The following is a 26,378-nucleotide window of genomic DNA, read 5'->3' as shown; positions in this document are numbered from 1 at the left end:
ACTGCTGTTATCGTTTCTGTCGATGTGGGCAAGGTGAGGTTGGAGACAGGAGCGCTCCTACAAGATCGTTGGTCAATGGGGCAAGGAAAAGAAAAAAAGCTACAACACACTTTGTTTCGTCCCATATCTGAACAGTATTTGATGCTGTTGCGAAGAGGGGTTCATTAAGGTGGTGGTCTATTGAGCTAGAGCGGATAAAGATCTAGCATCTGGGTAGATGGAGATAAAGATATCATACTTGAAAGCCGTCTTTCCAGGAAAGACATTTAGAGGCTAGATATAATCGGTTTCAGTATTGACGGTAGAAAAGAGAAATATGGACACAAACCTCGCTGCCGTCAAATCCCCAGAGCTTGATATTACGATCCACACCACAACTCAAAAACCGATCTCCCGCAGCGAAACACAGACCAGACACCTTGCCCTTATGTGCATGAGGAAGTTTCACGAGCTGTTGTCGCGTTGAGAGGTTATGTAAAATAATTCCTAGCAGTGAAGACGTTATAAATGGATAAAGAGACCCAGGCGAGCGCACGCACACACCTCCTTCCCAGCTCCCGCTAGCTATCGTGGTGAGCGAGTCAGGTTGACGTGCGATAACCTCCACAGCGTCAATGTGGCCCTCCAAACTGTCTATAAACGGTTTAGCAAATATCCTGTCCATTTTTGCAGCATTCAACGCGCGAGTGCGTTCTCTGGCACGAGCGAAGGGGTGCATGAGGGGGTTGAGGTTGCGAGAGGTGGGGGTTGGGTCTCCCGGCCGCACAGGAAGATGAGCATCCGGTGCATGTTGGAGAACTGATATTTTCTATACAGTAATGGGTCAACTGTAGTTGAGATAGCTGGTGTTGTACTTACCACCATTATGTGCTCAGGAAGATGGTGAAAAATGAAAAGTAAAGCACGTTACGTAATCATTACTCTACTCCCTGAGGCTTGCTCCTCCGTTGCATCTCCGACATAAAGCCATTATTATCTCCTTACTGGCAGTACTTTTAATCTTCCTTGCTATTGCTGTTGTACTTGCGATGAGAACAATGATGATGCCGTTGAGACGGGCGGGATACCATTGTTCTATAGCAACCGGTCATTGATCTCTCGGAATAGGCGAATGGCAACCGTTCTCGCAAGCAACCACCCATTCTCTCTCTCGGGATCTCTTCTCTACGTGGTCGGTGGTCCTACTTATTTCTCCATTTTTCTTCCCCACACTCTTTGTTATCTCGTCTTCCACCTCCCAGAGAGAAATGTCCTAAGTTAAACCATGGGATCTATCTGCCTTTCCTCGGCGTCCATCCTTCGCTGCACCTCCCTGACCAGAATTCAAAGCATCATCTTGTTTATTCCTACGGCACTGGAGGTCATTTTTTCTATTCTTTTGATTTTTGTGAATTGGGGAAACGGAAGGCGACATTTACTCATCACCGCGGAAGGATGCGTTTACGCTGCCCTGGCCCTCGTCGACCTGTTATCTCACATCCTACCCGCTGCGCAGAAGGATTTGAATATTTTCAGAGCGTTGGACAGGTTTTTAGGTGAGTCATTGAACCCTTTTTTTCTTCACACAATATCTGATTGACGTTAGGCGTCGCATCCTTCCTTCCTATATTCTTTTACACATTCTTTCTCTATCTCTTCACACAGGCCGAACTATTGGAGACCCTCCCTTCTCGTCTCAGAAAGTTCGCTACCCTGTTCCTCGTCCTCTTTATCCCCGTCATCGTTACCATCAATGAGGTTTCCTCATTCATTGGCATCGCCTATCGTTCGTCTTTTTCCCTCATACCCCCTTCTATCCCTGATGTAACTCAGGTATGACGCCGACACCCGAAGACAGCAGCAATCACATGAACATTGGATTTATCGACTCTCGACAGGAAACCTTATGGACCTTTTTCTCCAGCGTGACTCTTGCCCTATTGGCAGGGTACCAAACCACCGCATCCTTCTTCACTTTTCTTCGCCTCGTGCACGCTATCTTAAACAAGAAGAGGATAGAAACATCTTACATGGATGCCGCACATCTCCTCAGAGGCCTGCCCTGGCTCAGCGCTGCACTCAAACTGGGCAGCATCGAGACAGTCGTCGGTTTTGCTGGGGGCCAATTTGGAGTTGCATTCACACGAAGGATGCTCAGGTTCCTGTCGAGGGCTTGTCTTTGTATCGGACTTGCGAAAGGGTGAGTTCCGTTAACTGTTATGCGCTTCACTCTTATTGATGCTAAATCAACAAAAGGGTAGACACAGTCATAGATTTCCGCGCCGTAGAATTCGAAATAAAATCCACAGGTGGGCATAAAAAAGAATTCAGACGCTCCCGCCTCCGCCAATTCATATCCAATCCACGCCTAAGCACGTTCCGCCAACTCTCACCCACCGCAACAGCTTTCCACTCTGCCCCTCGCGGCGCAGACAACTTTTACACAGGTGTTGGCCCCCCTGGCATGTCACAGTCCTCAGGGATGCAGAAACCCCAGCGTGTGACTATACACTACGCGAACGGGACTCCAGTGCTACAAGTCCGGTTTTCCGCCTTGAACCTACCCACTGGATTCGCGGACAAATCCAAATCCTCATTTTCTTCCACCCTTTCACGGCCTAAATCCGCAGTGACCTATCCCTTCGCGTACACTGCGCGCAACTCCCACGCTGTCAAGTCAAGTATCAGTACGGACGCAGAGTCGTTATCGTCGTTCTACGCAGCCACAGCGGAGATCATCACAGCACCACAACGCACTCTATCCCAGAAATCGGCAAGAGCGCTCATTTATCAGGCTACGGGGAGTAGCAGGGGTAAGTCTGATGAGGATAAGCACGCAGCCCATGTATCGACGACGTTCAGCGTCAAGAGTGTGCCCGAGTCCATTGGAGCTGTTAGGGAGCTAACAGACCAGTTCCCAGACCCTCCCTCGCTTTCTCAAGACCAGCAGCAACTGCCTTTCCCTGCATCGAGTCCTTCAATAAAGGGGCAAGGAAGACCAGCGACAATGATGGCTGCCCCCGACCCAATTTGGGAGGAGACCTCGATACCTTCTTCAAGAACGTCGAGCGTCCTCATCCCACGATGGTTCCGGAAGGATGACATTGATTCTTCAGCTTCAGCGGACGAGAGGTTCCAGAGGCAAAGTTTCGTTCGCGATAGCAAGATTAGCAAGATGGGAACGCAGGCGTTCGTGCAGGCCACACCCAAGTTTAGTGAAGCAGGACAGGGATGGAGATATAATCCACCCCTCGTCTTGCATCCAATCAATCCTTTCGAAGGCGACGTGGAGGCGTCGGAAAAACAAGATCTGAATCAGGAGGTGGACGTGGACGTTAATCCCGTTCCTGTGCTGGGCACAGGCGGTTTGGGCAGATTCACCAAACGCCCCAGCCACATGCCCAGCGTGCCCAGCAGTCCAGACCCCGACGTTCCTTTCGGGCTCACACGCCAAACAGGGTCAAGCTCAACGCTCTCCACCAGAAATGTTCCCACCGAGCGCGTGTTCCGAAACAGTGGGGCGTATGGGACACCTGAGCGCGGTAGCATGTTATTGCCTCCTCGTGCCGATAGCGACCGTTCAACCGAGTGGGCCGAGACTTCAAGCTCAAGGTCTAGTCCTGTCCTCAAGAAACCAACCACCATCCCGTGGATCAGACGCACCTCGCGGCTCCCCGTCGCCAGTATCCCCGCTGTGGACGGAGAACAAACACCAGCCGAGAAACGAGGGAGTATTGACAACCCGATGATTTCCCGTCCCAAGCAGCTGGAAGATCGTAGTAGACCTCCTCCTCGAAGGGCGGACTCTAGACCCAACACGAACCTGAAAATCCCTCAGAAACCACCCTCACGCATCAAGAGCATCAGCAGCGCTCCGAAACGATCGACGCCCAATCCTACGCATTCGAAAGTTCATAGAAGTTTGCGCGTTGAGCCTATTATGATTCCGCCGCTGGTGAATGCTGGTATGACGGAGGTTATACAGGGGAGTTTGAACTCGGCTGGGGGTGGGCGGGGAGTGTTGAAGGATACGGAGGTTTTGGGGATGGAAGAGGGTTCTCGACAGAGGAGTAAGAGCTCAAATTATTTTTAGTGATATGTTGTGTTATGTATTAGGTAGGTAGCCTTTCATTCTTAGCTTTGTCCCAGGCAGAAAAGAGGAAACTTGAGTGAATATTCACGCAATGTCAACGAGTAAGCTGCAGATGTCAAACTACTTTCGAGTACCAGGAATAAAAGCATTATCCATTGCAGAAGATAAATATACAAATACAGTATGGAAAAAAAATCAGTTCTGCGAAGATAAGTTGTGAGTGAATAGAACCCTCGAGCTCGAGTCAAATTGAACGCACCTCTGGTATCCTGAATATAGTAATTTCCTGTAACGAAGGGGTTGAGTCGAACAAGTTTCAAACGCAGATTTGATTTTACCTGTTGTTTGAAGTAGCGCCGGTTCTCTTCGTCAATAAGGACAAGATTCAAGTAGTACCGAGTGCTGAACTTCTTGTTAACATCTCGGAACGTTGGCGTGAGGTCGAATCCTCCAAGGAACAGGCGAATCGGTATTGTCTCGCCTATCAGATGTAGCATGAGACCCGCAGTGAAAGATCAAAATAGAGGGGCGCAGTTACCTCGTACTGGAGCGCCATCCATAATCTCAAACTTCGTGATCGTTTCGCTTTCGTTATACTGGTTTGGTGGCGAACCAGTTGTTTCCCGTCGAATAATGGACAACTCCATATGTTTGATCTTTATCCGTACGAGAAGGAAGTAGATCTTGCCCACAATAACATCCTTTAGGTGATATCTGAGGGATTTCGCAGAAGTTAAGTGAAATGTTGGACAGGAACAGATAGCAAAGACGAACTTTGACTTGTTGTATTCAAACTCAATATGCAGACAATCCTCAATCCCGACTTCCATCTTTATCGAATTGTTACTGTCAGGGGGCATTCGGAACGAATGTACCCAAATATCCTTCTCCTTCGTCACATCTGCCATCCGTCGCGATATAGATACACGTATAAAATATCTGAAAATCGAACTGAGGCGTGAAGGAAGGAAGAGATAAAAGCACACTGACCTCAACTTCACATTGATACCCTGGTAACTCTCAAATTGCTTCTCGACGTTCTTGAAGTTGAAATCAAACGTCTGGGCCTGCCTCATCTCCCCTGGGGCAGCGAGTTCTTGAGAAAGTGATAGAAATTCATGATGGTGGCCTCGGTCGTAGAACAGTTCTGAAATAGTGAATGAGCACCGTGCCTGCTGCGGTGTGTTGAACTCACCAATGCTCCCCACAAATTCAACCTTGATACCCTCGTGCGTCATTTTCTTGCCGTCGCGCACTCTAATAGCCACCTATTGAACGTGAGTTACGACGAAGCCGATGGATAGGCATATTACGGCGTACCTGCCCTCCGACTGAATCTCCGTCGTAATAAACTGGACATGATATGGTTTTCTCTTTCTCCATCTTCATATCCACCTGCTTCCTAATGTCCTCGCCCTCCAGCTTGACGTCGACATCGATCGGCGACGCAAAGAAATATCCGGCCATGGTGTGTTCCGAGCAAATGATGAGTTGACGTAGCTGGGAATGTTCACGGAGTCACGTGTATACATTACTACCAGGACATCAACGACTCGGATTCATATGACACCGTTGCGCAACAGCAGCGCCATTAATACAGGATACAGTAGTACTAACGGTCCACCATCGTGGATAGGATACTACGCAGAACAGTAGGTATATCCCCAGTGTTCGCGACTCGGAAGCATCGACCAGGGAGGCTCTTCGTTATCCTAGAAAGATATCTCAGAATAATGGTCACAATCTCATAAAGAGCCTTACCAAGATGCTTCAACGCCCTCACCAATGCAGATGAGGGCAGTGTTGACTTTGGGATTTCGTTTCATGGCTCCAGTGATTTCCTTCTCAGTAATTGCGTACCGATCGAAATTGGCATCCTATTGCGCAAAAGTATCAGCGATCCCCTGCAATGCTCATGTCCGGCAAGAAAGGCGTACAGTGATGGCAATGACAAACCAGTCATCTAAGGAAAACCTCAACCATAAGGCTTGATGACAATACAAACCACATACCCGCATCGTACTTGGCAACCTCTTCCACACCTTTCACGATAGCCTCCACTAATGGCAAATATAGTTCAGCAACTCAAAATACAGATGCGGGCCAAAAAAAAGATACAAACCTGTGTGATCACCAGCAAACGCGTATTGGGGTACCATGTACATCTTCTCTGCAACCTTCCAGCGATCCCTCAATTCAGTGGGCGGCTTGTTGGCCTCCACAAGTGCTATATCAGGGCCATCACCAGACTAACTCGTTCATGTTAGCAAGTGGATTGCAGGCATCGACGCCTGTCATCTTACATGTCCGTACATCTGTGGGAAAGGAAATTGAACACTGAGAAACCTATGGAGTGCGTGAAGGGCTCTTACATCCCAAACATATTTTTCCTTCCGCGAGAGCCGATCAAAGGTTTCCATAAGCATGACGGCTTCGACTACGGTGAGCAATTGTTACGTGTCGATACGGAATAATTTTACCTGTTTCCATACTCCGCTGGAGGCGGCCATCGTATTGGAAGCGGTACCTGGCATTGTCAGTCAACGGTAAGTTCTGAAGCCGGCGCAGACAACCATACATCGAGGCACTCAAATCAAAGATAAAACGGATCCGTTTTGGCCTGTAGCGAGTGATCAGAGGCTTGGAGCAGGACGACCCGTCATAATCCACGTACTTGATCTGGGGTCTTCCAAGCTCAGGCTTTTCCATTCCACGACGTTTGTAAACGGTAGCTTCTCCAGTCAGGCCTTCCGTCAATCGACTATCGTCGAGTTCTCCATCGGTTTGACGTTTAACCCACACCCGTTCCTCCTCTTTCGCCGCAAGATCTGGGAATGTCGCGTCATTTGTCAACTTGTACGTATGAAGCAAAGGGAAGTCATCGAAACATACGTTCCAAAAGGTCAAGAAGAGAAGCCATGTGCGCCTGAGTGGCCGTTATCAGTTGGCCATATCCTTTCGCTTCAGCTGCGGTCATGTTCAATTCCTCTAAACGTCGCTGAAGCTCTTGACGGGCCATTTCACGAGCCTTTTCCTTGACATGGTCGGGTACATTGTCTTTCATGGCGTCGGGCACCTATGGTCGTGTTAGTGTTGGGAAACACAAAAGTCAAACATAATAACAAACCTGTTTGATATCGCCACCTTTATACAGACGCTTATACCCACCTACACCACCCATTCCAGCAGTGTCCCGTCCTCCAGTCTAGGAGGAATACAAATTAGCAATATCCAAAATAAAAGAGGTTAAACATACACCACCCGCATAGGTATTGCCGCCTGAATGCTCCTTGTCGTCGTGTATTCCCTCCTTGGGTTCATCGAGACTGATTTCCTTAGGCGTAAACTCGATATCTTGAATTTTTTTCTTTGCAGCCTCTCGCGCAGCATCGAGGCCCAGATGAGGAACCTGCAACCTACGATCAATGGTCATCAGTTGAAAAGGACTGTAATTAGGAGCAACCATACCCATGGTGAATGAGGATCTGACGAAGTTTGTCGATCGTCTCTGGTTTGTATATATCGAAATCGAAAATATTGCGAAGAGCTTCTCCCAGTGTGTCCTCGGGATAGGCTTTCATGTGGCGGACCAAGTTGATCAATTCTTATCGAAAAGATCAGAGATATTTAGTAATTCCCATTCGCTGACCATAACACACCTCTCAGGGAGTAAGGATAATTCAAGATCCCACTTTCATAGCCTTTCCGCAAGTCGTGGAATGCCCCTACAAGCCGAAGTATCGTATCTTCGCTCAGCTCTGGTGCGAGCTGCCCAATGAGTTTACGTTCCGATTCCTGGTCTGGATTAGAAACGGAATGGGCACTAAAATTCTCTCCAAGGACTTGGAGAAAGTGGTTCCCAAGGAAGGCTGAGGGCAAAGTCAGAAACACTTACCTTAGAGAAACGAAGAGAGGCTTACGATATCCAGGGCGATTGGCAAGCAAAATAAGACGGAAATTAGGATGCACAACAATATCTCCATCCCTCTCTAGAACGGGTCTTACACGTCGGCCATCTGACAGAGACATCTCTCCTTGACCAGCAAGACTGCGGAAAATGGCGACTACGTGTTCTGGAGCCTTGTCTGCCTCATCGATGATGATGACACGGCCATACTTGATCGCCCGCAATAGAGGGGAGTCCGTGTAATTGATAATGCCACCTTCTAACGAGGTTGTAAACATGAGTTGGTTGACTGTGGTATCGCGATGTAATTGGATATATTCTCTGGGCCGGCCAAGAAGCTAAGAACGTTGTTCAGTTTGATGCTCAACGGGCACAAGTAAAGCTCACCTGGCAAAGCCGATCAACGATCTTATTCTTCCCTACTCCCTAAAAATGAAGATGGGCTGAGGTGTACTGGAAAGAGGGCCCACTCCTACCTGATTACCCAAAAGGACAACGTGCTCTCTAAGAACCTCAATGTCAATTCCCAGATCCCTCATTAACCCAGTCTGCAAGCTGTTGTCATAGAAGTGATCCATGTGAGGAACATGAGAAGCAACGCCCTCAGGATCGTGGGTGACATTGAATAGTGGAATCGAAGTTGAAAAGGAGTCTTCGCCGTTGGTACTCGGTCCTGGGAATTTGAGGTAGTCACCCTCTACAAATGGACTAGGATTGAACTGACCCCAAAAAAATCAGCTGTCTGGTCAGTTATTCAACGAAGAATACCATGCCTGTGGAGGTTTTTTGAGGATATTGGAATCTTCAAGAAGACTATCAAGGTTCATTCTTTCCGTGGCTGGTAGAAACTCTGCGAGAAGTGACCGGCAAATGATGGCATTGAGATTGTCGTCCCGAGGGTACAATGCGATTCTCCTAGCAATCCGGACCAAGGACCTGGTTCCTAACTTACGGTTCTTGAGGATGTTATCAGCCGATATGCTCTGTCGGTATTTCTTTGCAAAGCACAGCAAGACACCGACGGTTACAGGTGGACAACCCGTAGCTACGAGCACGCTGGTTTCCTCTTCAACGTCCATGGGTTGACTAGGAACAGGGAAAAACATATTTGCATGTTCATCTGAGAGCCAATCTTTCAAGAGGAGAGATTTCGAGGCTGTGCATATGACACGGAAAGATGGATGGACCATGGAGAGTTCTCCTGATTTAATCTGAAAATTTTGAGAATTGTAACAATGACCAGATCAGGGATATACCTCTCCTGAAGAAGCATCAGCAACTATACGCTTGCCACCCCAAAGTTCGATTTCACGATCTTGAAAAAGCCTTGATAGAGAACCCGCAGTCGATCCAATGACATCCAGGCTAGAGAGATGCAGTAGACGCCCGGCCCAAGCACCTTCAATTAGCGCACTGATACAAAGCATCAATTTTGCTTCAAACGATATCTACGAAAAACATACCTGGGTTCCCAAGTAGTCGCACCTCCATCTTCAATTTTACGCCGCATAACAAGCTCCCTTCCGCCTAGCTCTTTAAATATGTGGATTACTTCTGTGTCGTACCCAAGCAATTGGCCAAAGACCTTCACCAGGGTTGATGTAGATGTAGATGCGGTGGAGGGAAGAGCAGGAGGAATCAAGGAAATGTCCCAATCAAGGACGTGCGCCTGCAGGAAGCAAGTCAACAATCCCATGAATCTGACTGTGGGTTGAAACTCCAAAGGTCCCGAGAATGGAAAAGGTCGCAACTGCTTAGGACCAGCAGGCACCAGAACGGATACAGGTTGAAGGTCTTTGGGAGCATTGAAAGTTATGCGGACGGTCTTGTCATCCACACGCTCAATAGATGCCAGATGATATCCAAACAAACCAATTTGTTCGTCGGCTGACGACGTAGATGGGCTTCCGAGCTCACCCAACCCTGCCTCTTTGGTCTGTCGACTGAGAATGGCCCAGGCCTGAAATGGTGCGTGAATAAGCGCAGGGTGGATGATCAAGAAGAGTCGGGCAAGCTGCGCTGGAGCTAGTGGTTCGGGAGGAGGGAAGAGGTTTATCAGGCTACGCAGTTTTGAGAGCGCCGTTTGTGGGAATGGTGGAAGATCCGTTTTTGAAATGGCTTCTAATGCATGCCTGGACTCACTTGCATACTGCGTTGAAAGGATGATATCTCGTAGTTTGTCGAAAGTCGAAGAAACCCTCCCCGCACGACCGCTGAGTGTGAGTAATGCTCCCAGTGGATCCACGAAACGAGCTTGAAACCGGCTCCTAAACGGGGGATCAAGAGGATATCCGGGGTATGGGGGTACGGGTGCAGCAATGGCAATGACTCTGAAATTCTTGTGCGCTGGGATGAAGATCTTCCGTTGTTCTGTGCTGTCACTAGCTGCCTCTAGTTGTGTGTATCGGTAGGGGTGTACAATGTGTGTTCCATCATCCAAATTCCTTGATGGTGGTGAATAAGAGGAAATGTAAGAGATGTTATTTTTCCTTACATTTCCCGATTTTCTAGTAAATTATTGAGAACCTAGCACGACGTCAATCGAGGCTCGTCAAATCAAAAAGAAGCAACGTACGGGCATTATGCCGCGCTCTGCCTTCTCTATTCCTTCTAAAATAAGCAGTCGACCATGCTTAACTGCGTTCACAGCTGGGCTGTCAACATAAACGAGATTTCCCCCTTTCTGGATTTCTCTCCCCTTGAACGAGGGTCAAAATGGGAAACACGGAGATTGAACCGGGAAGACAAACTTGTTTCAACTCCGTTTCCCCAACGTCTCTGTGAAGCGCGATATATTCGTATTCGGAGTTTATAGCGCTGCAGAATGTCTGTTAAAACCCGACCATCTGAGAGAACGCAATGGCGCGTACCTTGCAAAAGTCAATGCCAAACGTCGCGCATAAGGCCCTGGCTGGGAAACAAGAAATATGTCTTGGCCCAACAGATACTTTTGCAGCATGAAATGAAGGTTATCGACGTTGACGGGGTCATGAATGTCCAACAGCTGCGACGTGCGAGCGAGTCGTGAAGGAGTCAGCGAAGCAGGGACTTCAAAGGTGATACTTCCGAGCTTCAAAGTCCCAACAAACGCGGGAGGTGGAGTCAACTCTGCAACGAGTTGAGCCAACCGCCGAAGAGGAGCCATCCGCAATACAATGTCGGGGCGTTATGGGGGCGCAAGGTGAGAGTTGAGTTGGACTCTAAGTTAAGAGCTTTCCACCGAACCGCTGGAAGATAACGAGCAATGGAAATATGAAAGTAGGAGGGGGATTGGCGTCCATATTAGTTGATGAAGGTCGGCAATGAAGATAACCCTGCCGGCTGATCGAGGCTCAAAATATCATCACCTAATATCGTCACCAAGGCTTAGGGGTGGCCAGAATATAAATCCACAGAACGACTCTATCACTATTGGTGGAAATGAATTTAACAATAATAGTACAACCCAACACCAGGCTCAACCGAATGGTAGTACAACGTTTACCTCGGGCAAGCAAGCTGAAGCAAAGCGGCATCCTCAGAACTAAGACAACCTCCAGAGACCGAAATAATGCAAAAGGAAGGTAGATCATGCAATAATGTATATTAGACAGGGGGTATCACGAACGACACCTAGAAATTCTCTAGAGGAGGGGTAACGGGGTCAGCCATAATCTTTTAAGAGTGGGTAGACTTGCCTTTTCCGAAGAAGAATCTGGTTCCTTTAGGATCAGAGTATTTGTTCGACATTTGGTGGAGTTGCTTTGAAAGGACAGCAGGGCCGCAGAAGAACTGCAGAACGACATTCGGTAAAGGACTATCGTAATTGGCAAGATGCTCACCACCCCAACATCAGTCTCAGGATGCTTCTCAGCGATGGAGCCAAACACGCGATCCCAGTTGGGCCTTCCGAAGTGAGTAGGTGCACGAAGAGAGGTGATGGCGTCCTTCTCAGCGCCAACATCTTGGAGCTACACGAGCAAAAGTTAGTAAAGTACTCTTTGTTTTGGGGAAAAAACGTGCAATAATGTTATTCATGTCGTCCTCCTTGATCTTCGCCGTAAGATAGATGTTGATCTCAATTCTCCCTTGGGTATCCTGCTCCTCTATGGCGTGGAGGAGCGAGTGGAACCATTCTGCGACGCCGAAGTCACGAATAACCCAAGTGAAGTAAACCTGCATTCGAATTTACACGTCTAAATTCACAGGAGTTACTAAATGCAGACCTTGGACAACCTTGTAGGCTTTGAGTTGTTAAAGTTATTCATGCGATACCAGATCGATTTCAGAATTCTGTGACCGTAAATCAACAACTGAGAATGGGCTGGAGGAGGGACTCACGATGCAAAGGGAGTGACACCGATACCAGCACCAACGAGCAAGACGGTTTCGTATTTCAAAAAGTCCTCGCTCGCACTTCCAAAGGGACCATCCACCATGACGCGGGGCAACAGTCGGTTGACGGAAGGGTTGACATTTGTTCCAACAACTTTTCCGCCAGCGGGGGTTTCTTCCTTGCCCTTCTTCTCGAAATCGCAACCCATGGCCTTTGCTAAGGCTTGAGTAAAGTCGCCGACGACACGGATGTGGACAGAGATGTAGTCTTCCTCAGGAGCACTTTCGAACAATCAATAACAGCCTATGGGAGGGAGCAAAAGGAAGAAAAAACCTTGTAAGGGTGAAAGGGTGCCATTGAAAGTATGAAATCTCGGGGCAGGAAAGGAAGATGTATTGACCAGCTCTGGTGGTTGTCTTCTCCTTCTTGATCTGAAGCTCCATGACATTGGATGGATGTTGGATGACCTTCGAAACATATGTCCTGTGACGGGAGCGGATTTCGCGGAGGACACGCTCAGAAATCCAAATGACGCCTCCAATGAGCCAATAGCGCTGTGGGGTTTCAATGAGAAACTGACAAAGGATGAAGAGTAAAACTCACCCAAAAGACTCCGATAGTGTTGGAAGAGCAATAAGGAGGGCGGTCGGGTTTGATCATGCAGAACATGCCATGCAACTGCCAATTGATGAAGAACACAACGAACAGATGGTGCGAATACCAAAACCTCTCAAAGTGAGCACGACGTCTCTTCTCACTGGCGAAAAACACCATGATTCCCAAAGAAACCGTCATAATCCACCCCGTAACGCCTGGCCCTGTATTGAAATTGGCTTCGAGGAAGGCAAGAACCCGTTGTCCGGTTGTCTTGGCATCGGTATCTGCCATAGCCAACTTGTAGAAATTAACCATGTGCGCCACGACATGAACCACAGTGCCTGCAACGATGGACCACGCAGTGGCTTTGTGCAAGGTGATATTTTTGTCGAAGGGAATAATGTCATTAAGTGGGGTGCGACGGAGCAGAGAGACGAAGTTACGGCAGACAGGGAGGAGAATGAAGATAACGTCGATATGAAGAATTAGAGCAGCTGTTCGAGCGATAGCTTATAATCCAGTGTCAGGAAGAATTGTAACGAGAAAGAGGCAGACGCACTGAATGTAACGCCGAACAATGCACGCGCATCCACCAAGTTATCCTTGAGCTGATAGTTCATGAAACCGAAGACGGCCACCAGCAGGTGCAAGAAGATCCATGTACCAAAAAACAGTTGCCGTCCTCCCTCATTGATCATCCAAATACTAAACTTCTCGCGCAAGGTCTTCGGTTCAACAGGTTTCTTCATGGAAGAGGCCGTCAACGACCGCTGCAGCCCCTGGAGTCGCCTCCTCTCAGTCTTATTGCGCTGAAGATGAACTGGTTGTGCAGCATTGGCTGCCAGATCAGGATGTTGTTCAAGGTTTGCATTAGGAGCATTGTCGGAGAAGTCAAACCCGGAAGAACGGTACGCGGCCATTAGATTATTCTAGTCGACGTCCTGCGTAATTTGTAAAGGAAAGCGAATATACCGGCCAGCTGGTAGAGGAGCAAAAGGCAAAAACAAGGAGCGAAGGGGTATGTGAGAAGGGTATGGTGGTCCTGTCGACCTCGCTGCGCAGTTGCTGAACTATTTTACTTTGTGTTAGGCGGCCGACCCTTGTTCCCATAGCATCCGTGCACAAATTATCAAGTATCAAAACATGTTTGCAATTGCGCATGCTCAAATTCTCCTTCAGTCTAGCACGGACTAGAACTCGTCTCCATACCACCCTCAACTCCTTTCAAAACATGTGTTTTCTAGTTGCAACAACTTTTAGAAGCTATTAGAGCACTGAGCAGGGAAAAAGGTCCCTATTTTGGCAGGAAGACCTAAGCTTGTGCTTTGTTCCCACAACAAAAAGCTCGATTCTCATTGTGTTATAAGTAACCTGTCCCAGGATGTACAAAGAACGCCACTGTCACCCAATGGCGCATGTGCGACGGAGACTGCCATCCTGATGTCCGTTAACGGTCATGGGCTTGAGCTTGAACTGTGAACATCTCCTCTGACTGCAGTGCATAGGGCCCAATATCGATATGGTCGTACTTCGATGGCGTCATGATACTTGCACCCCTGCGAAGAAGCCTGGGGTTGCGACAAAAGACTCATCTCATGTGGCAAAATTATTGGCACCGTGGACTATGGCCGCATGAGCCGCATGGCTCGGGAGGACCGGCACCGTCGTATCCAAGCTTCAAGCTTCAGAAGCTTCAAGAGTGAAGCAATCGTGTTCAATATGTCGACAGGCAACGTGTTACGTTCGCATTATTCTCCGCATTAAGAACTAGGATGCACGTAATTAGATGTTAACATGAACATGTCATCGTTTATACTTCGCTGCAAATCTGGGAGATATATCTAAACAAGAGGTAGCGTGAAGAGAAGTAAGAAAGGACTCACCTCTCAGGGACCAACATCGCTTTGTCGATTTCGTCGTCCACCAGTTTCCCTTCACTCGGTTCCTTTCCCCAAAGACGCTGATACGAATACAACATATCCGTCTCAACATTAGGCACAAGCGGATACTTGGTGGGTTCCCAGTGCTCGTTTAACTCGAGTTCGCCATTGTCCAGATACACATTCCCGATCCCACTGAAAAGGCCTCTGAAATCTTCGACTTGATAGACTTGGTACCAAAGCTTGATCAATTTGTCGATGAAGTCAACCATAGTGCCATCCCCGTCGTCAAGGATAGCGAGCTGAAAGCAGTCTTGGATTTTTAGGCTAGAACCAACGACAGGCCAGGTCTCCTCCAACAGGGTATCGCTATAAAACTTCGAATCTCCCCACGGAGCGTTCTTCAAACCAGCGCGTGTCGACGCTTCTCGGGTCCGCGAACCGCAGAGCTTCTTCGGCTTGATGATGCGCCCATCAACACCCTTTCGAGCAAGTATCTTCAAGTCAGGATGACGAAGACAAGCGTTAACGAATAGTTGTGATTTTTCGTCATTCAATGACAGGCCCACACAAATAACGTAGTTTGTCTTGACCTCCGACCAATGTGGTGTGTTGCGTTGAAAGCAGCAGTTCCCCTTTTGCACTGAGTAACGAGGACCAAAATCCTCTATGACGTTTGGTATAAAACCACAAATCGTTAAGGCGCGCGCCGTATCATATTCGAATTGGTATCTCATCTGCGATTGAGCCAGGTTGCTTCCAGTCAAGAGCGCATATCTAGTAAGGGCAACAATATCGTCAACCTACGAGGTGCCAATAAGTGATCTCATAAGAGGGAAGGATAAAAAAACATACTGTTTTACAGACCTTCCGAACGCACGAGTAACAAGGAAAAACTGCAGTCATATGTCCCCAGGCGTGAAAGGGAAGGCTCGCACCGCTCAATTCCCGGTATACACGGGTACCAAGAACGAGCACGTAGTCTCCTGTGTTTCTAATAGGATGAAGAACATCATCAATTGCGGCTCGAACGTCATGAACATAGAGATGCTTGACAGCCTCCCAAAGTTTCTCGACTGTCGCAAGATTCAGGTCTGTCGCCTTCAGCATCGATGCAGCATTCTCGTAGTTTTGGGCCACCAGCATCAGGCTAGGCTCAGTGTAAACAGCGCGGCACACACATGCCCATATGACTGCAAGCCGTTCCTGGTAGTACTTGGATACGAAAGGGGCGCAATAACGCGCAAGTCTCGTCAAAAGCTTCTCCAAAAGTTCCTGTCTTTTCTCGCGGATGGCAACGTCCAATGGATCCTCAATTTCTTCCAAATCGTCTAGTTCGAGAGATCCCACCGAATTGCTCGCTGGCTTTGACAGCGATTCTTCATCACCATGCAAATGACAATCTTCTGCCGTTGGGCCGTCAGGATCGATTTGATGTCCTAAAACCCATGTAGCGTTCTGAGACTCTAAAAGTAATTCATATGCACGGCGTTCTACGTCTTGAAGAATGGTTTCGACCTCGGTTCGTTGCTTTTTCAGATAATGCCAAAATGTCTTGTGTCCGAAATCCTAGCAGTGAATGAGGAAAATGAATGGCATGTATGCAAGGAGGACGCACCATATCATTGCTAATCGTAAAGGGAAGGACTCGTTAGTCCAGTTTATGGTAAAACACTCAAACCGATGGCATACCCGAAGAATCTTTCTGTGAAGTAGGCACGCGCATTGATGCAGCTATCAGATGAATGCGCGTCAGATGTTAATGCATTGGGATGACAGACTCTACCGGTTTAAAAGTCGATATTTGCACTGGAGTGCCTGACTCCAAGCCTTCATCGTGTCATACGATGCGCATCCTTTGACATTTTTTATATTACGGCACAAGTACTCGTGAGGAAATGTGTCGAGGGCGGCATGGTGCGCTTTGTATCCAGCGTAAAGCTTCTTCCGCTCCTTGAGGAACACAGAAGACGCGTAAGTTCATAGGATGATAGTTAATTATATGAAGCCACTCACTTGGTCATGTCGCAGACACCACTTAGAGCCTTCCTTCGTCCGGATGTTGCAAGCTTGGTAGAGAGAATCTACAGCAAGACACGAGTCGCTCATATGAGCACCCTTTCAGCGACGATGCTTTAGTTTAAGAGGAGAGATGTCAAAGAGATGTGCATTCGGTCAATGTGAAAGCAGACCCGTGATTGAAATGCGTGTCTAGAGTCTAGAACGCGTAGTGTGGCGGGAATTAGGCTCTTGTAATTTGCAGGTGCAAATTTGCCCTGCAAATTTGCGCTAATTTGCTGATCAAAGCTACAAGCCCGAAACCAGCATGCAAATTAGGGCAAATTAGCGAGGTCTTGAGTGAGAGAACAACGGCAGGTTTCGGCGTCATTTTCTGTTAATGGGCATGCTAATGGCTTCGTCGAGGTCGATTTTGAGCGACGTTTGTGAATTCGAGTAACTCGGGATTTTGCTCCCTCTGACCCGCCGTCAAATGTGCACCTAAAGAAATTATTTAGACTCAAACAGCACGCAAGTAGTCATCAGTAAATAAGTTCCCTCCTCACCATCGTTGATCCCCCCGTGCAGTTACTTGTGCACATAACAAAAAAGTTGGTCAAGCAGACCCTAATTTGCGTGAATTAGCTAATTTGCCCTATTTTGCAGGGCTAATTTGCCGAAATTTAGGGTGCAAATTAGGGCCTCTTTGAGGCCCAAGCAAATTTGCTTGGGAGAATTAGGGTACAGGGCTATTTCCCGCCACACTAAGAACGCGTAAATTTTGTATTTTGGATGTAGATAGAATATGTATTTCAATTTCGCTTCTGAGGTGATATTATAAAATCGAAGGCTCGAAGCTTTAAGGTCAAACTATATCAGATAAATACACGAATTGCAATAACCGGAAGGGTATACAAGTTGTCGAGAAAGTAATGCCATCGGGAATATATGCATGCGAAGAACACAACGACCTTACCAGGATGATAGAGATGATATTGATACAGGATGTGCGGGAAAGCCGTGGGTGTCAGTCCAGAAAACGAAAGGAAGCCGAAAGAGAGAATAGTGTGACTGGAAAGCTACCAGGCCCAAAAAATAAATGATTCTATGGCTCAGCGCGTAGCTGCAACGCGGCTCTGGTGTTACCCAGAAATAGGCTGGAAGACCTTCGAAAGTGGGCTCGGCTCGGAAGATTTGATGGTCTGCATCGTGACACCACGACCCAGGGGAATGGCTGGAGGCTTCCGTCTTTTTGGAGGTGCAGGTGGAGGTCTTCGATTGCGAACCTGAGCTTGTGAAGTAGGTTCGTCTGATTTCAATGGCGTAGAGGAACTAGTGGCACGAGGTTGCGATGATGCCTGTTGATGTCGATGGGAATGATGATCTTCGTCATGAGAGGCACGACGGGTAGTGTGGGGGGCATCCTCGTAAGTGGTGCTTGCCGTTCGACGTTTTGACATATTGGGGGCTGGTTTCGATGAAGAGGGCGAAGGAAGTCCAGGCAGACTGGTATGACTCCCGTTGGTTGGAACGCGAGCTTGGTCAAGAGGGGAACGTAGAGGTTGCCTTGCTGGCTCAGACCGTACTCCCAGGTTTTCAACACTCTTGCTGAATTTCAACGACCTGAGTCTTCCTGCCTCGTATTGTGCAGCAGCCATTGAAGCGGGTTCCTGGCCGGGAGGGCTGAGGATAGTCGACGCCTCGCTAGTTGGACTCCCACTCCCACTATCTTTATCTCGCTGTGCATTGAGCTGGACACACCAGTCACCAGAGAGGCAACGGTCGACCAAGCGTTTTGTTGTGGGGTTAACATCGCGTATACAATGATTTCTTATCAGCGATTCAAGGGCGACCAGGATCTGTGAGCGTTTGTATGGAATGTCCCGAAGTTGCGTTTTCGTCAAGAGAGGATGAAGAACTCGCAAGTACGTGTGCCTCAGCTAGAATTACATCATAAGCAGCAATCTTCAACATGTGGATAAGACGCGCATACCGAATCACTCTCTTCATCCAGATCCACCAATTCTCGCAGAAAGACATCAACCAACACACACAGATCGTTCGTGTAGAAATACTCTGATGTCCCCTTCGTCGTAAAAAGGACATAAAGGATTTTGAGGAGAAGAAGTTGCATGCACAGATCTTCTGGAGTACGTTCTGTAATGAGACAGTCAGAGGATGCCCTGGAACAAAGTAACTATGAAGCCCACTCACTGGCACGGTTCAACATGAATATCATGTTTTCACCAAAAGTCTTGCTAGATCCAAGGCGTCGCATGAGGACACGAATGAGGCGGTTCTTGGGTTCATCTGATGTACCAGAGATCGGAGAAGGTTGTTGCGAACCATCAGTTGGAAGTATCGCCACCATGAATTGCTCGTTGAGTGCCGCCTAAGTCAAGGAAAATCAGAATGAGAAACACCAGACGAATTCATGGGCTCACAATCAACTTTATTACGGAGTAATTGAACGTTTCGTCATGCATGTATCTGGTTTCCTCGACAAGATCGAATAAATAATCTAAGAATGAGTCGTCAAATATTCCTGGGGGAAATTGGTTAAATCTATGTCGAAGGAGTTCAGAAAACCGGGGTCTTACGTAAATCTTGAACAGAAAGCTTTTGCACCCGGCTGACCTCGTACAGCAGCTTCACACCCAAGCTTCTCAGCTTCGCTTCAATTGGGACAGGAACTGTCACAGCCATGGAATCCCGAACTCCCGCGGTCCCGACGTATGTATCATCAATATCTGGGTCGATTCCCACAAGGATGTGGTCCATGAGCAGAGGAATCAGAGGCTGCCAACGTTTGTGGAGGCGAAAGTACTCGGAACGACGATGACCATGATGGTAAAGAACATGATATGATAGGAACAGGGAATGAGGATCCGTCGTCTGCAACCATTTTGAATTTACTTTCCCTTTTTCAAGCCCCTGTCAAGGATCACTCACATTTCGAGCATCCTCAGTGATAATCTCGCACATCCGTTCCGAGTGAAATTGGAAGAGCTCGGACTCAATCAAGAGGTTACAAGCATGTTCCAGTTGCAAGGGACTTTGGAGATATTGTTCTGAGAAACGACGGAGATGAAAAGCGCCGCCTAAAGCCCGACCAACGGAACAACACACCGTGATACGTTGCACATAGCGATATAAACCTCCTCAGCGTAGAATCCAGCAAAGAGAGTGTCGGAGCATTGTCACTAGGTAGTTTCAGTATATCCTCAAGCTCTGTTGGGCAAGTAAGTGGTTAATCAGATCAGGTATGGTGCCTGGCTCACCGGACCAGAATTGTTGGGCGGTCTCGATGAGGTACACAATCCCGAGATGATCCTCCATGGTAATGGCGGAGATATGGCATGAATCCTGGTATGGCATGATCAACCAGAACTCATGGAGGAGCGGGAAGGAAAGCGATTCTCCAAGGGCCTCTGGCAAAATTGCCTTGTGTAAGAGTCCCTGCTCAATGAGCTTGGACAACAGTCGTAAACAATCTCTGGGACTTGGCAGGCACGTGCACCTGGCAAGTTACAACAACGCTTACAGTTCTAACAGCAGCTACTGAAGTCAAATCAAGTTGAGGTACGTCCTTGATCAGATCCAATATGGTAAAAGAGAAACGGTTTGTGGGCTGTACGTTTACTTGTTACAAATTTACAAATTGCTGTTTAACGGGGACCTTGGCACCCACTTGGCGCCAATTTACAAGACCACGTTGTGCACAGTAGGTTGCATCACAAACGCGGGCCGTAGTCGGAAAAAAGGAGCGAGTTTTGCCTTCAACCGACAGGCAGGAGTTCCACGACTTTCTCCACCAACTTCATCATGACAGTAGCTTTCTCCTTGCCGATGAGTAGTACCTCCTCGTGAGAAACAGTTTGCACAACAGGTATCTCAATGGGCTTCCCTGATAGCTATGTGAAGAGTTTTATCAGGAAGAAGATGGCCGACATAAAGATGCAGAACCAACCTCAGCTTCAACCTCTTCCCGTAGACTTCGGTACTCGTTGGGTATCACTACAAAGTTGGTAACCAGGCTCAGGACCATAACCTTTAAACCTGCCTCTCGCGCCGCGAGAACCTCTGGGATGGTACTCATACCAACGACGTCTGCACCAGCGTTTCGGAGCAGCCTGCCCTCCGCAGGGGTTTCGTACGTGGGTCCGCTTACCCAGGCGTATGTGCCTTCTGCGAGCGCGCTACGATCCAAAGACAGCTGATGCGCCGCAAGAAAAGCAAGGCGGCGAAGGGATGGCGAATAGGCGTTAGAGAGAGGTAAAAAACGAGGGACATCCGAGGAAATCTGCGGTCCGAGCAGAGGGTTCATCCCAGTAAGATTCGGGAGGGCAATATGATCCTGTATGACGACGACTGTGTAAACAATGAGCTATTTGATTAAAAAGTCAACGGAAGGACTTTCTCGTTCCAACTGGTATATTTGGATTCAGCGATCCAGCAGCATTCGTAACTGCCAGGTCAAAAATCTTTCAGAGTCGTTGCTATAGAGTTAGGATCCCGCGTACTTATCAGATCCTTGATTCCAAGCTTGGCCATGACGCGCACTGGAAAGATAACAGTAGACATTGAGTGACCTTCGTAAGGATGGAACTACGATAGTTCATTGAACTCGACTTCTACACCTCATTGGCGGAATAAACTCACCCTCCCAAGCATGGCAACCACCGGCACGCCCTCTCCGGGACCGAGCAAGCCAAAGGCAAGTGCACTCTTGTGTCCAGGAACTGCTCATTCAATATCAGCACAGAGGATGCCGTGTAATGATAACCTGCTCGATGGACCTGAGCTATGCCCAAAGCCTGGAATCATCTCGTATGGCACTATTACCACTTGGCGAAAGTCTTCCGCAAGCCCACTGAGGCCTGATCCACATATGATCCCCAAGTTGGGCCTTTGGAGGTTGAGAGGCAAAAACGAAGTGATGGCCTCTAGAGTAGGAGCAAAATCGATAGGCTGTTCGTCGTGCATAGCTTGAGATCTAGTTAACAAGCAATTATGGGATAAATGTCTACTAGATGAAAGGAAATGACGAAAGTCGCGAAGGAGTTCAGGTCAAGTGAGGCCGCTGATAAAAGACCATGTTCAAATTCCGAACTTGAACGATCCGTCTCCCCGCACGGAATGAGGAAGTTTTATTCACGAGGCTGGAAAGATGCTTTGCTCAGGATACTACGCGCGAATACAAGGCTCCAGTAAGGTAGGAGAAACTAGAACTTTGAAATTTCATAGAGCGACCCTGTTCGACCTTTCCTCATCCCTCCCGCATTATGACAGGACAACGAACTACATCAGTATTAGAAGACAGGAAAGTACAAATACATTTCTCGAGATACTACAGTTACATTGACTGACTGCGAGATTCAGTGAAACTGGCGATTCGATACAAATGCGCAGGAAATTGTAAAATCACACATTGTTTTTTTTTGAAGGGACTTGAACAACGACAAGCGTTCAGTTAATGGCTCTTCTCCCGATCTAAAAGGGCTGTCAACAGCGAAAGCAAAGAGAAGAAAAATCGTACCTCTTCTTCAGTCACGGGAGTCCCAAGAATACTAATGCCGGCTGATTTCTTCGTCTTTTCTTTCTCTTTTTCCTTTGCCTCTGCCGCTCTCTCCGGCCCCAGTAAAGGTTCCGTGGAAGCAATGTCCTCATCGGGGATCTCACCAGCGACCGAATAGACGCCAATCGCAGCCGCTTCCGGCTCAGCAAGCAATGCGGCTGGTGTACTTCTCCCAGATCCCAGGTCGGAAACGGAGCCACGAACTGCGCGAGTGCTTGCACCCGACTCAGACGGAGAAGCCGATGGGGAGAAGCCTACATAATATGGTCAGTCGCTTCCACAAAACCGATAAAAGGAAGGTACCTTGCATGGCTCGCAGCCTGTCATCCCTCATGCGATCGGAAACAAGGGTTCTCATGCCCTCAGGCGTCGGATACCCGGGTAACACGCCCTGGTCGCCTGCTTCCCTCCTGAACTCCACACCGCCATACCCGACCTCAACACCAGGACGGCCACCTACGGTCTCAACCCTCTGCTCCGATCCCATCCCTTTCTCCACCTTACCCCTACCTTCTTTCGACGACATACCACCATACCCATCCCAGCCCTCCTCCTCTGACTCTTCCTCCTCTACGACCTCTTCCTCTCCCTGTTCATTCAGCACCACACGTTGTCCGCTCTCATTGTATTGTAGGGTTGGCTTGAGATGCCACTCCTCGCGAGGGTAGAGAGGAATAGTCGTTCCCGCGATTGTAATCTCTTCCATAGATTCATCACCTGGCCCCGTCACAGTCCTACCTCGGTCTCGACCAGCTATATGGATCCAAATTTAGGCAAATGTCACAGAGATCTGTGTACATGACTTACGCAAATAAGCACCAACGGATGCAGGAACGTATGCTTTAGCCTTCTCTCCGGCGTCATGCAAGACCCTTTCTGCGCCGTGGTAAATTTCTTCGGCCACCTCCTCTACCACCTCTTCTACCTCATGCATAACCGTGGCCGCTTCATGGAAGACATTAGACGCCGCCTCCTCCACCCTGTGCACAGTGTCTTCCATCATCTTCATTCGTTCTTCGCCCCTCCTTTGCCCCTCCCTCCGCTCTTCCTCCTCCTCCCTGGATAACTCGGCCTTTTCATCAGCGTTGAAGATCGTCAGAGGTTCCTCACGGAGCCCAGGGCGGTGAGGACCTTTCTCGCGAATCGTAGATGCCGATGTGGCTTCATGAGCAGCCGCGACAATCTTAGCATCTAGAATAAATTTTGTGGTAGTCATTGCTCAAAGGAAAAAATGAAAACTCACCTCCAAGGGCGATAGTGACATCTCCCCCTACCCTCTCATCAGGCAAAAGTGCAACGCCTTCTTCAGTTATATCCCCAGGCAAGGACCCAACACCGACGCCCCCCAATGGCCCAGAAGGCTTTTCTTTGCTCGGCATATCAACGTGATGACTCTTGCCTGGCCACAGCGCATGGTCTGGGATATGATTCTTGTGATGCTTGCCCGGCATCATGCGACGTTCATCTGGGAGGAGGGCGACACCAACTTCTCCCGTAGGTCCGGGCAATGAGCCAACCCCAACTCCACCGAGAGATCCCGAAGGTTTCTCTGTGGAAGGCATGTCGACGTGATGGTTCGTGCCAGGCCATAACTCGTGATCAGGAATACGGTGCCCAACGGAGTGTCCATGGTGGTGTATATGCAAATGGTGTTGCGAGCTCAAGTGCTCCGCCTTGCGTTCGTCAGGAAGAATAGCCACACCGGCTTCATTGTTGTTCCCTGGAAGAGAACCAACGCCAACGCCCCCCAAAGACCCAGAGGGATGTTCGGTGCTTGGCATATCGACATGCCGGTTTGCACCTGGCCAAAGCTCATGGTCGGGAATATGGGCATGGCGATGATGGTGGTGGTGTCCAATACCTGTACCCCAAGGGTGCATCGCTTGTTCGAGTTTTCGTTCTTCAGGTGTCCTCGCAACGCCCGCCTCCGTGTTTGACCCAGGTAAGGAGCCCACACCAACGCCCCCTAAACTACCGGAGGGACGCTCCGTGCTTGGCAAATCGATGTGGCGACCACCCGGCCACAATTCGTGGTCTGGAATGCGATGGTGTGTATGGACGTGGCCATGTCCGTGTCCGTGAGGTTCGATATGCTCGATTTTCCTCTCTTCTGGGGTTATAGCTACGCCTTCTTCCGTATTTCGCCCAGGTAACGATCCCACTCCAACCCCTCCTAACGATCCCGACGGATGTTCGGTCGACGGCATGTCGACGTGATGTGTGCCAGGCCATAATTCATGATCCGGGATGTGTTGGTGCGCATGATGATGAACGTGTCCATGGTGAAGGTGCTCAAGCTTCCGTTCTTCAGGCGTCCGCGCAACACCAGCTTCGGTATTCCACCCAGGTAAAGAGCCCACCCCAACACCTCCTATAGATCCAGAGGGAAACTCCTTTGTCGGAAGGTCGACGTGATGAACCTTACCTGGCCACAACTCATGGTCAGGGATATGTCCATGTCCATGATGGCCATGGCCTCCATGCTCGAAATGTTTCTTGCCTTCGCCGCGTTCGTCAGGTAACAACGCTACACCTTCTTCGCTCATATTCCCCGGCAAAGAACCAACACCAACACCTCCCAAGGGCCCAGAAGGTCGCTCAGTAGATGGCATATCAACATGATGGCTTATACCCGGCCAGAGTTCATGATCAGGAATATGAGCGTGCCGATGTCCGTGCCCGTGTCCTCTACGATGGGGGTGGATATGCTCTTGCTCACGCTCGTCTGGCAAGAGCGCCACACCTTCTTCGGTCTTTCTACCTGGCAAAGAACCGACACCCACGCCGCCTAGGGAGCCAGATGGAACCTCAGTGGACGGCATATCGACATGGTGGCTCGTTCCAGGCCAAAGTTCGTGGTCAGGAATGTGGTGATGTCCGTGATGGTGGTGACCGAAGCCATGAGTGGTGTGCGCTTTCTGAGATTCCCCCTTAGGTTGGCGTTCCTCTGGCAAAAGCGCTACACCTTCTTCATTCTTATCCCCAGGAAGAGAGCCGACACCAACGCCACCAAGAGAACCAGAAGGCTTTTCTGATGATGGCATGTCGATATGGTGAGCGCCGGGCCAGAGTTCATGATCTGGAATATGGTGAGTATGATGGTGTCGGTGCCCATGATGAGTAATCTTTTCTTCCCCAGCCGTCTCGAGTTTGCGCTCCTCAGGCAAAAGCGCGACAGCCTCTTCGGTGTTTTGTCCTGGAAGAGATCCAACGCCTACTCCGCCCAAAGAGCCAGATGGCACCTCCGTCGACGGCATATCAACATGATGCGTTCCAGGCCAGAGCTCATGGTCGGGAATGTGACCTGGGATACTCGGCTGACTCTGAGTATCTTGAGGTTGAACCTGTTCTTGCAGGTGAGGGGACGGTTGCACCTGTTGGGCTTGAGGAGACTGTCGCAGAATGGTGACATGCTTGGGCTGTTGCTCTTGAAGGGATGGCAGAGGATGCACCTGAGAAGGCGGTTGTTCGGGCAGCGGTGGGATAGCACGAGTTGGCTTTGGAGGTGATGAAGATATGGACTCGAGGCTAGGCCTAGTCGGTGAAGTTCCAGGATCACCGTATGACGTAGAAAGACGGCGTCCTGGCGGGGGCACGTCAAGGCTTAGAGTATGCCTTCTGGTGGTCCTGCTCATAAAAGGTTGGCTGCAATGGCTGGTGAAGAAGAATGGGTGGGACGTTGTTGGCGAAGACGCTGCATTACAAATCGTGAGTATAAATAAAATTCGATATTAGATAGTAAGTAACAACCCTCAGACTTGGACTTGTCCTCCTTCGAGGCCCCATAATCCTTCGAAATGACAGGTGGACTAATAATCTCTGTGTCTGTCCTCGCTGCCAAACGGGGTCAGCGTCGACGTAACTAAAGAGACAAATAATACCGACTAGGCGGTAAAGGTACTCTCTCAGTCGGAAACGCGCCAGGAATGGACGGGTCCTCCTCTGACTCTTGCTTGGGCCGTTGAGGTTGGCTGGTCTCCAGCTTCTCCATAAGATTATGAATATTTGACATAACAGTACGTGATGGATGC

General features: G+C 48.9%; 8 protein-coding genes across 8 annotated transcripts; 1 reads left to right on the top strand and 7 right to left on the bottom strand.

Annotated features, from left to right (window-relative positions):
- Positions 1 to 1,264: 1,264 nt before the first annotated feature.
- Positions 1,265 to 4,152, top strand: LACBIDRAFT_325266 (uncharacterized protein; the record flags this gene model as incomplete). Its single annotated transcript, XM_001878962.1, has 6 exons — positions 1,265 to 1,535; positions 1,586 to 1,765; positions 1,813 to 2,179; positions 2,236 to 2,792; positions 2,820 to 4,049; positions 4,100 to 4,152. The coding sequence occupies 6 exons, from the start codon at positions 1,265 to 1,267 to the stop codon at positions 4,150 to 4,152; spliced, it is 2,658 nt and encodes an 885-aa protein (XP_001878997.1).
- A 53-nt stretch (positions 4,153 to 4,205) lies between these two features.
- LACBIDRAFT_173065 (uncharacterized protein) lies at positions 4,206 to 5,539 on the bottom strand (the record flags this gene model as incomplete). Its single annotated transcript, XM_001878733.1, has 8 exons — positions 4,206 to 4,273; positions 4,332 to 4,358; positions 4,411 to 4,553; positions 4,611 to 4,786; positions 4,847 to 5,011; positions 5,063 to 5,219; positions 5,268 to 5,340; positions 5,393 to 5,539. The coding sequence occupies 8 exons, from the start codon at positions 5,537 to 5,539 to the stop codon at positions 4,268 to 4,270; spliced, it is 894 nt and encodes a 297-aa protein (XP_001878768.1). The 3' UTR covers positions 4,206 to 4,267.
- Positions 5,540 to 5,684: 145 nt separating this feature from the next.
- Positions 5,685 to 11,124, bottom strand: LACBIDRAFT_317080 (uncharacterized protein; the record flags this gene model as incomplete). The annotated part of the gene is made up of 24 exons (XM_001878732.1): positions 5,685 to 5,784; positions 5,834 to 5,949; positions 6,010 to 6,035; positions 6,085 to 6,132; positions 6,195 to 6,321; positions 6,445 to 6,503; positions 6,553 to 6,599; positions 6,651 to 6,692; positions 6,747 to 6,900; positions 6,965 to 7,148; positions 7,200 to 7,277; positions 7,329 to 7,488; positions 7,541 to 7,676; positions 7,732 to 7,941; positions 7,993 to 8,317; positions 8,367 to 8,405; positions 8,456 to 8,698; positions 8,753 to 9,190; positions 9,236 to 9,392; positions 9,443 to 10,423; positions 10,474 to 10,505; positions 10,555 to 10,677; positions 10,730 to 10,796; positions 10,850 to 11,124. 24 exons carry the CDS (start codon positions 11,122 to 11,124, stop codon positions 5,685 to 5,687), a joined length of 4,167 nt encoding a protein of 1,388 aa, XP_001878767.1.
- A 243-nt stretch (positions 11,125 to 11,367) lies between these two features.
- Positions 11,368 to 13,703, bottom strand: LbNoxB (NADPH oxidase B). Its single transcript, XM_001878731.1, has 9 exons — positions 13,451 to 13,703; positions 12,898 to 13,400; positions 12,628 to 12,848; positions 12,300 to 12,575; positions 12,185 to 12,251; positions 11,982 to 12,134; positions 11,801 to 11,929; positions 11,657 to 11,750; positions 11,368 to 11,602 (listed from the first exon to the last, which is right to left on the bottom strand). Exons 1-9 carry the CDS (start codon positions 13,638 to 13,640, stop codon positions 11,592 to 11,594), a joined length of 1,644 nt encoding a protein of 547 aa, XP_001878766.1. The 5' UTR covers positions 13,641 to 13,703; the 3' UTR covers positions 11,368 to 11,591.
- A 991-nt stretch (positions 13,704 to 14,694) lies between these two features.
- LACBIDRAFT_317078 (uncharacterized protein) lies at positions 14,695 to 16,392 on the bottom strand (the record flags this gene model as incomplete). The annotated part of the gene is made up of 4 exons (XM_001878730.1): positions 14,695 to 14,719; positions 14,775 to 15,574; positions 15,627 to 16,340; positions 16,390 to 16,392. 4 exons carry the CDS (start codon positions 16,390 to 16,392, stop codon positions 14,695 to 14,697), a joined length of 1,542 nt encoding a protein of 513 aa, XP_001878765.1.
- Positions 16,393 to 17,911: 1,519 nt separating this feature from the next.
- Positions 17,912 to 20,147, bottom strand: LACBIDRAFT_317076 (uncharacterized protein; the record flags this gene model as incomplete). Its single annotated transcript, XM_001878729.1, has 8 exons — positions 17,912 to 18,709; positions 18,763 to 18,926; positions 18,984 to 19,161; positions 19,214 to 19,314; positions 19,370 to 19,664; positions 19,722 to 19,840; positions 19,899 to 20,000; positions 20,051 to 20,147. The coding sequence occupies 8 exons, from the start codon at positions 20,145 to 20,147 to the stop codon at positions 17,912 to 17,914; spliced, it is 1,854 nt and encodes a 617-aa protein (XP_001878764.1).
- Positions 20,148 to 20,548: 401 nt separating this feature from the next.
- Positions 20,549 to 21,755, bottom strand: LACBIDRAFT_319739 (uncharacterized protein; the record flags this gene model as incomplete). The annotated part of the gene is made up of 6 exons (XM_001878728.1): positions 20,549 to 20,683; positions 20,740 to 21,140; positions 21,178 to 21,237; positions 21,293 to 21,377; positions 21,432 to 21,511; positions 21,569 to 21,755. The coding sequence occupies 6 exons, from the start codon at positions 21,753 to 21,755 to the stop codon at positions 20,549 to 20,551; spliced, it is 948 nt and encodes a 315-aa protein (XP_001878763.1).
- A 435-nt stretch (positions 21,756 to 22,190) lies between these two features.
- Positions 22,191 to 26,359, bottom strand: LACBIDRAFT_293584 (uncharacterized protein; the record flags this gene model as incomplete). The annotated part of the gene is made up of 7 exons (XM_001878727.1): positions 22,191 to 22,262; positions 22,309 to 22,601; positions 22,651 to 23,100; positions 23,155 to 23,538; positions 23,591 to 26,041; positions 26,098 to 26,181; positions 26,233 to 26,359. 7 exons carry the CDS (start codon positions 26,357 to 26,359, stop codon positions 22,239 to 22,241), a joined length of 3,813 nt encoding a protein of 1,270 aa, XP_001878762.1. The 3' UTR covers positions 22,191 to 22,238.
- Between the last annotated feature and the right edge of the window lie 19 nt (positions 26,360 to 26,378).

Source organism: Laccaria bicolor, genomic scaffold (assembly GCF_000143565.1).
Source record: "Laccaria bicolor S238N-H82 LACBIscaffold_7 genomic scaffold, whole genome shotgun sequence".
Taxonomy (NCBI): Eukaryota; Fungi; Basidiomycota; class Agaricomycetes; order Agaricales; family Hydnangiaceae; genus Laccaria; species Laccaria bicolor.
The sequence above is the reverse complement of the archived record's forward strand: the minus strand, read 5'-3'. Positions and strand labels throughout refer to the sequence as shown.

Excerpts from the sequence above, each read along its gene's own strand:
- LbNoxB (XM_001878731.1), bottom strand. The coding sequence starts at position 13,640 with ATGAAGAAACCTGTTGAACCGAAGACCTTGCGCGAGAAGTTTAGTATT. Across the intron at positions 12,252-12,299 it reads GGTGTCACTCCCTTTGCATC|AATTCTGAAATCGATCTGGT; the intron begins GTGAGTCCCTCC and ends TTACGGTCACAG. Across the intron at positions 11,751-11,800 it reads CTGAGACTGATGTTGGGGTG|TTCTTCTGCGGCCCTGCTGT; the intron begins GTGAGCATCTTG and ends GTCGTTCTGCAG.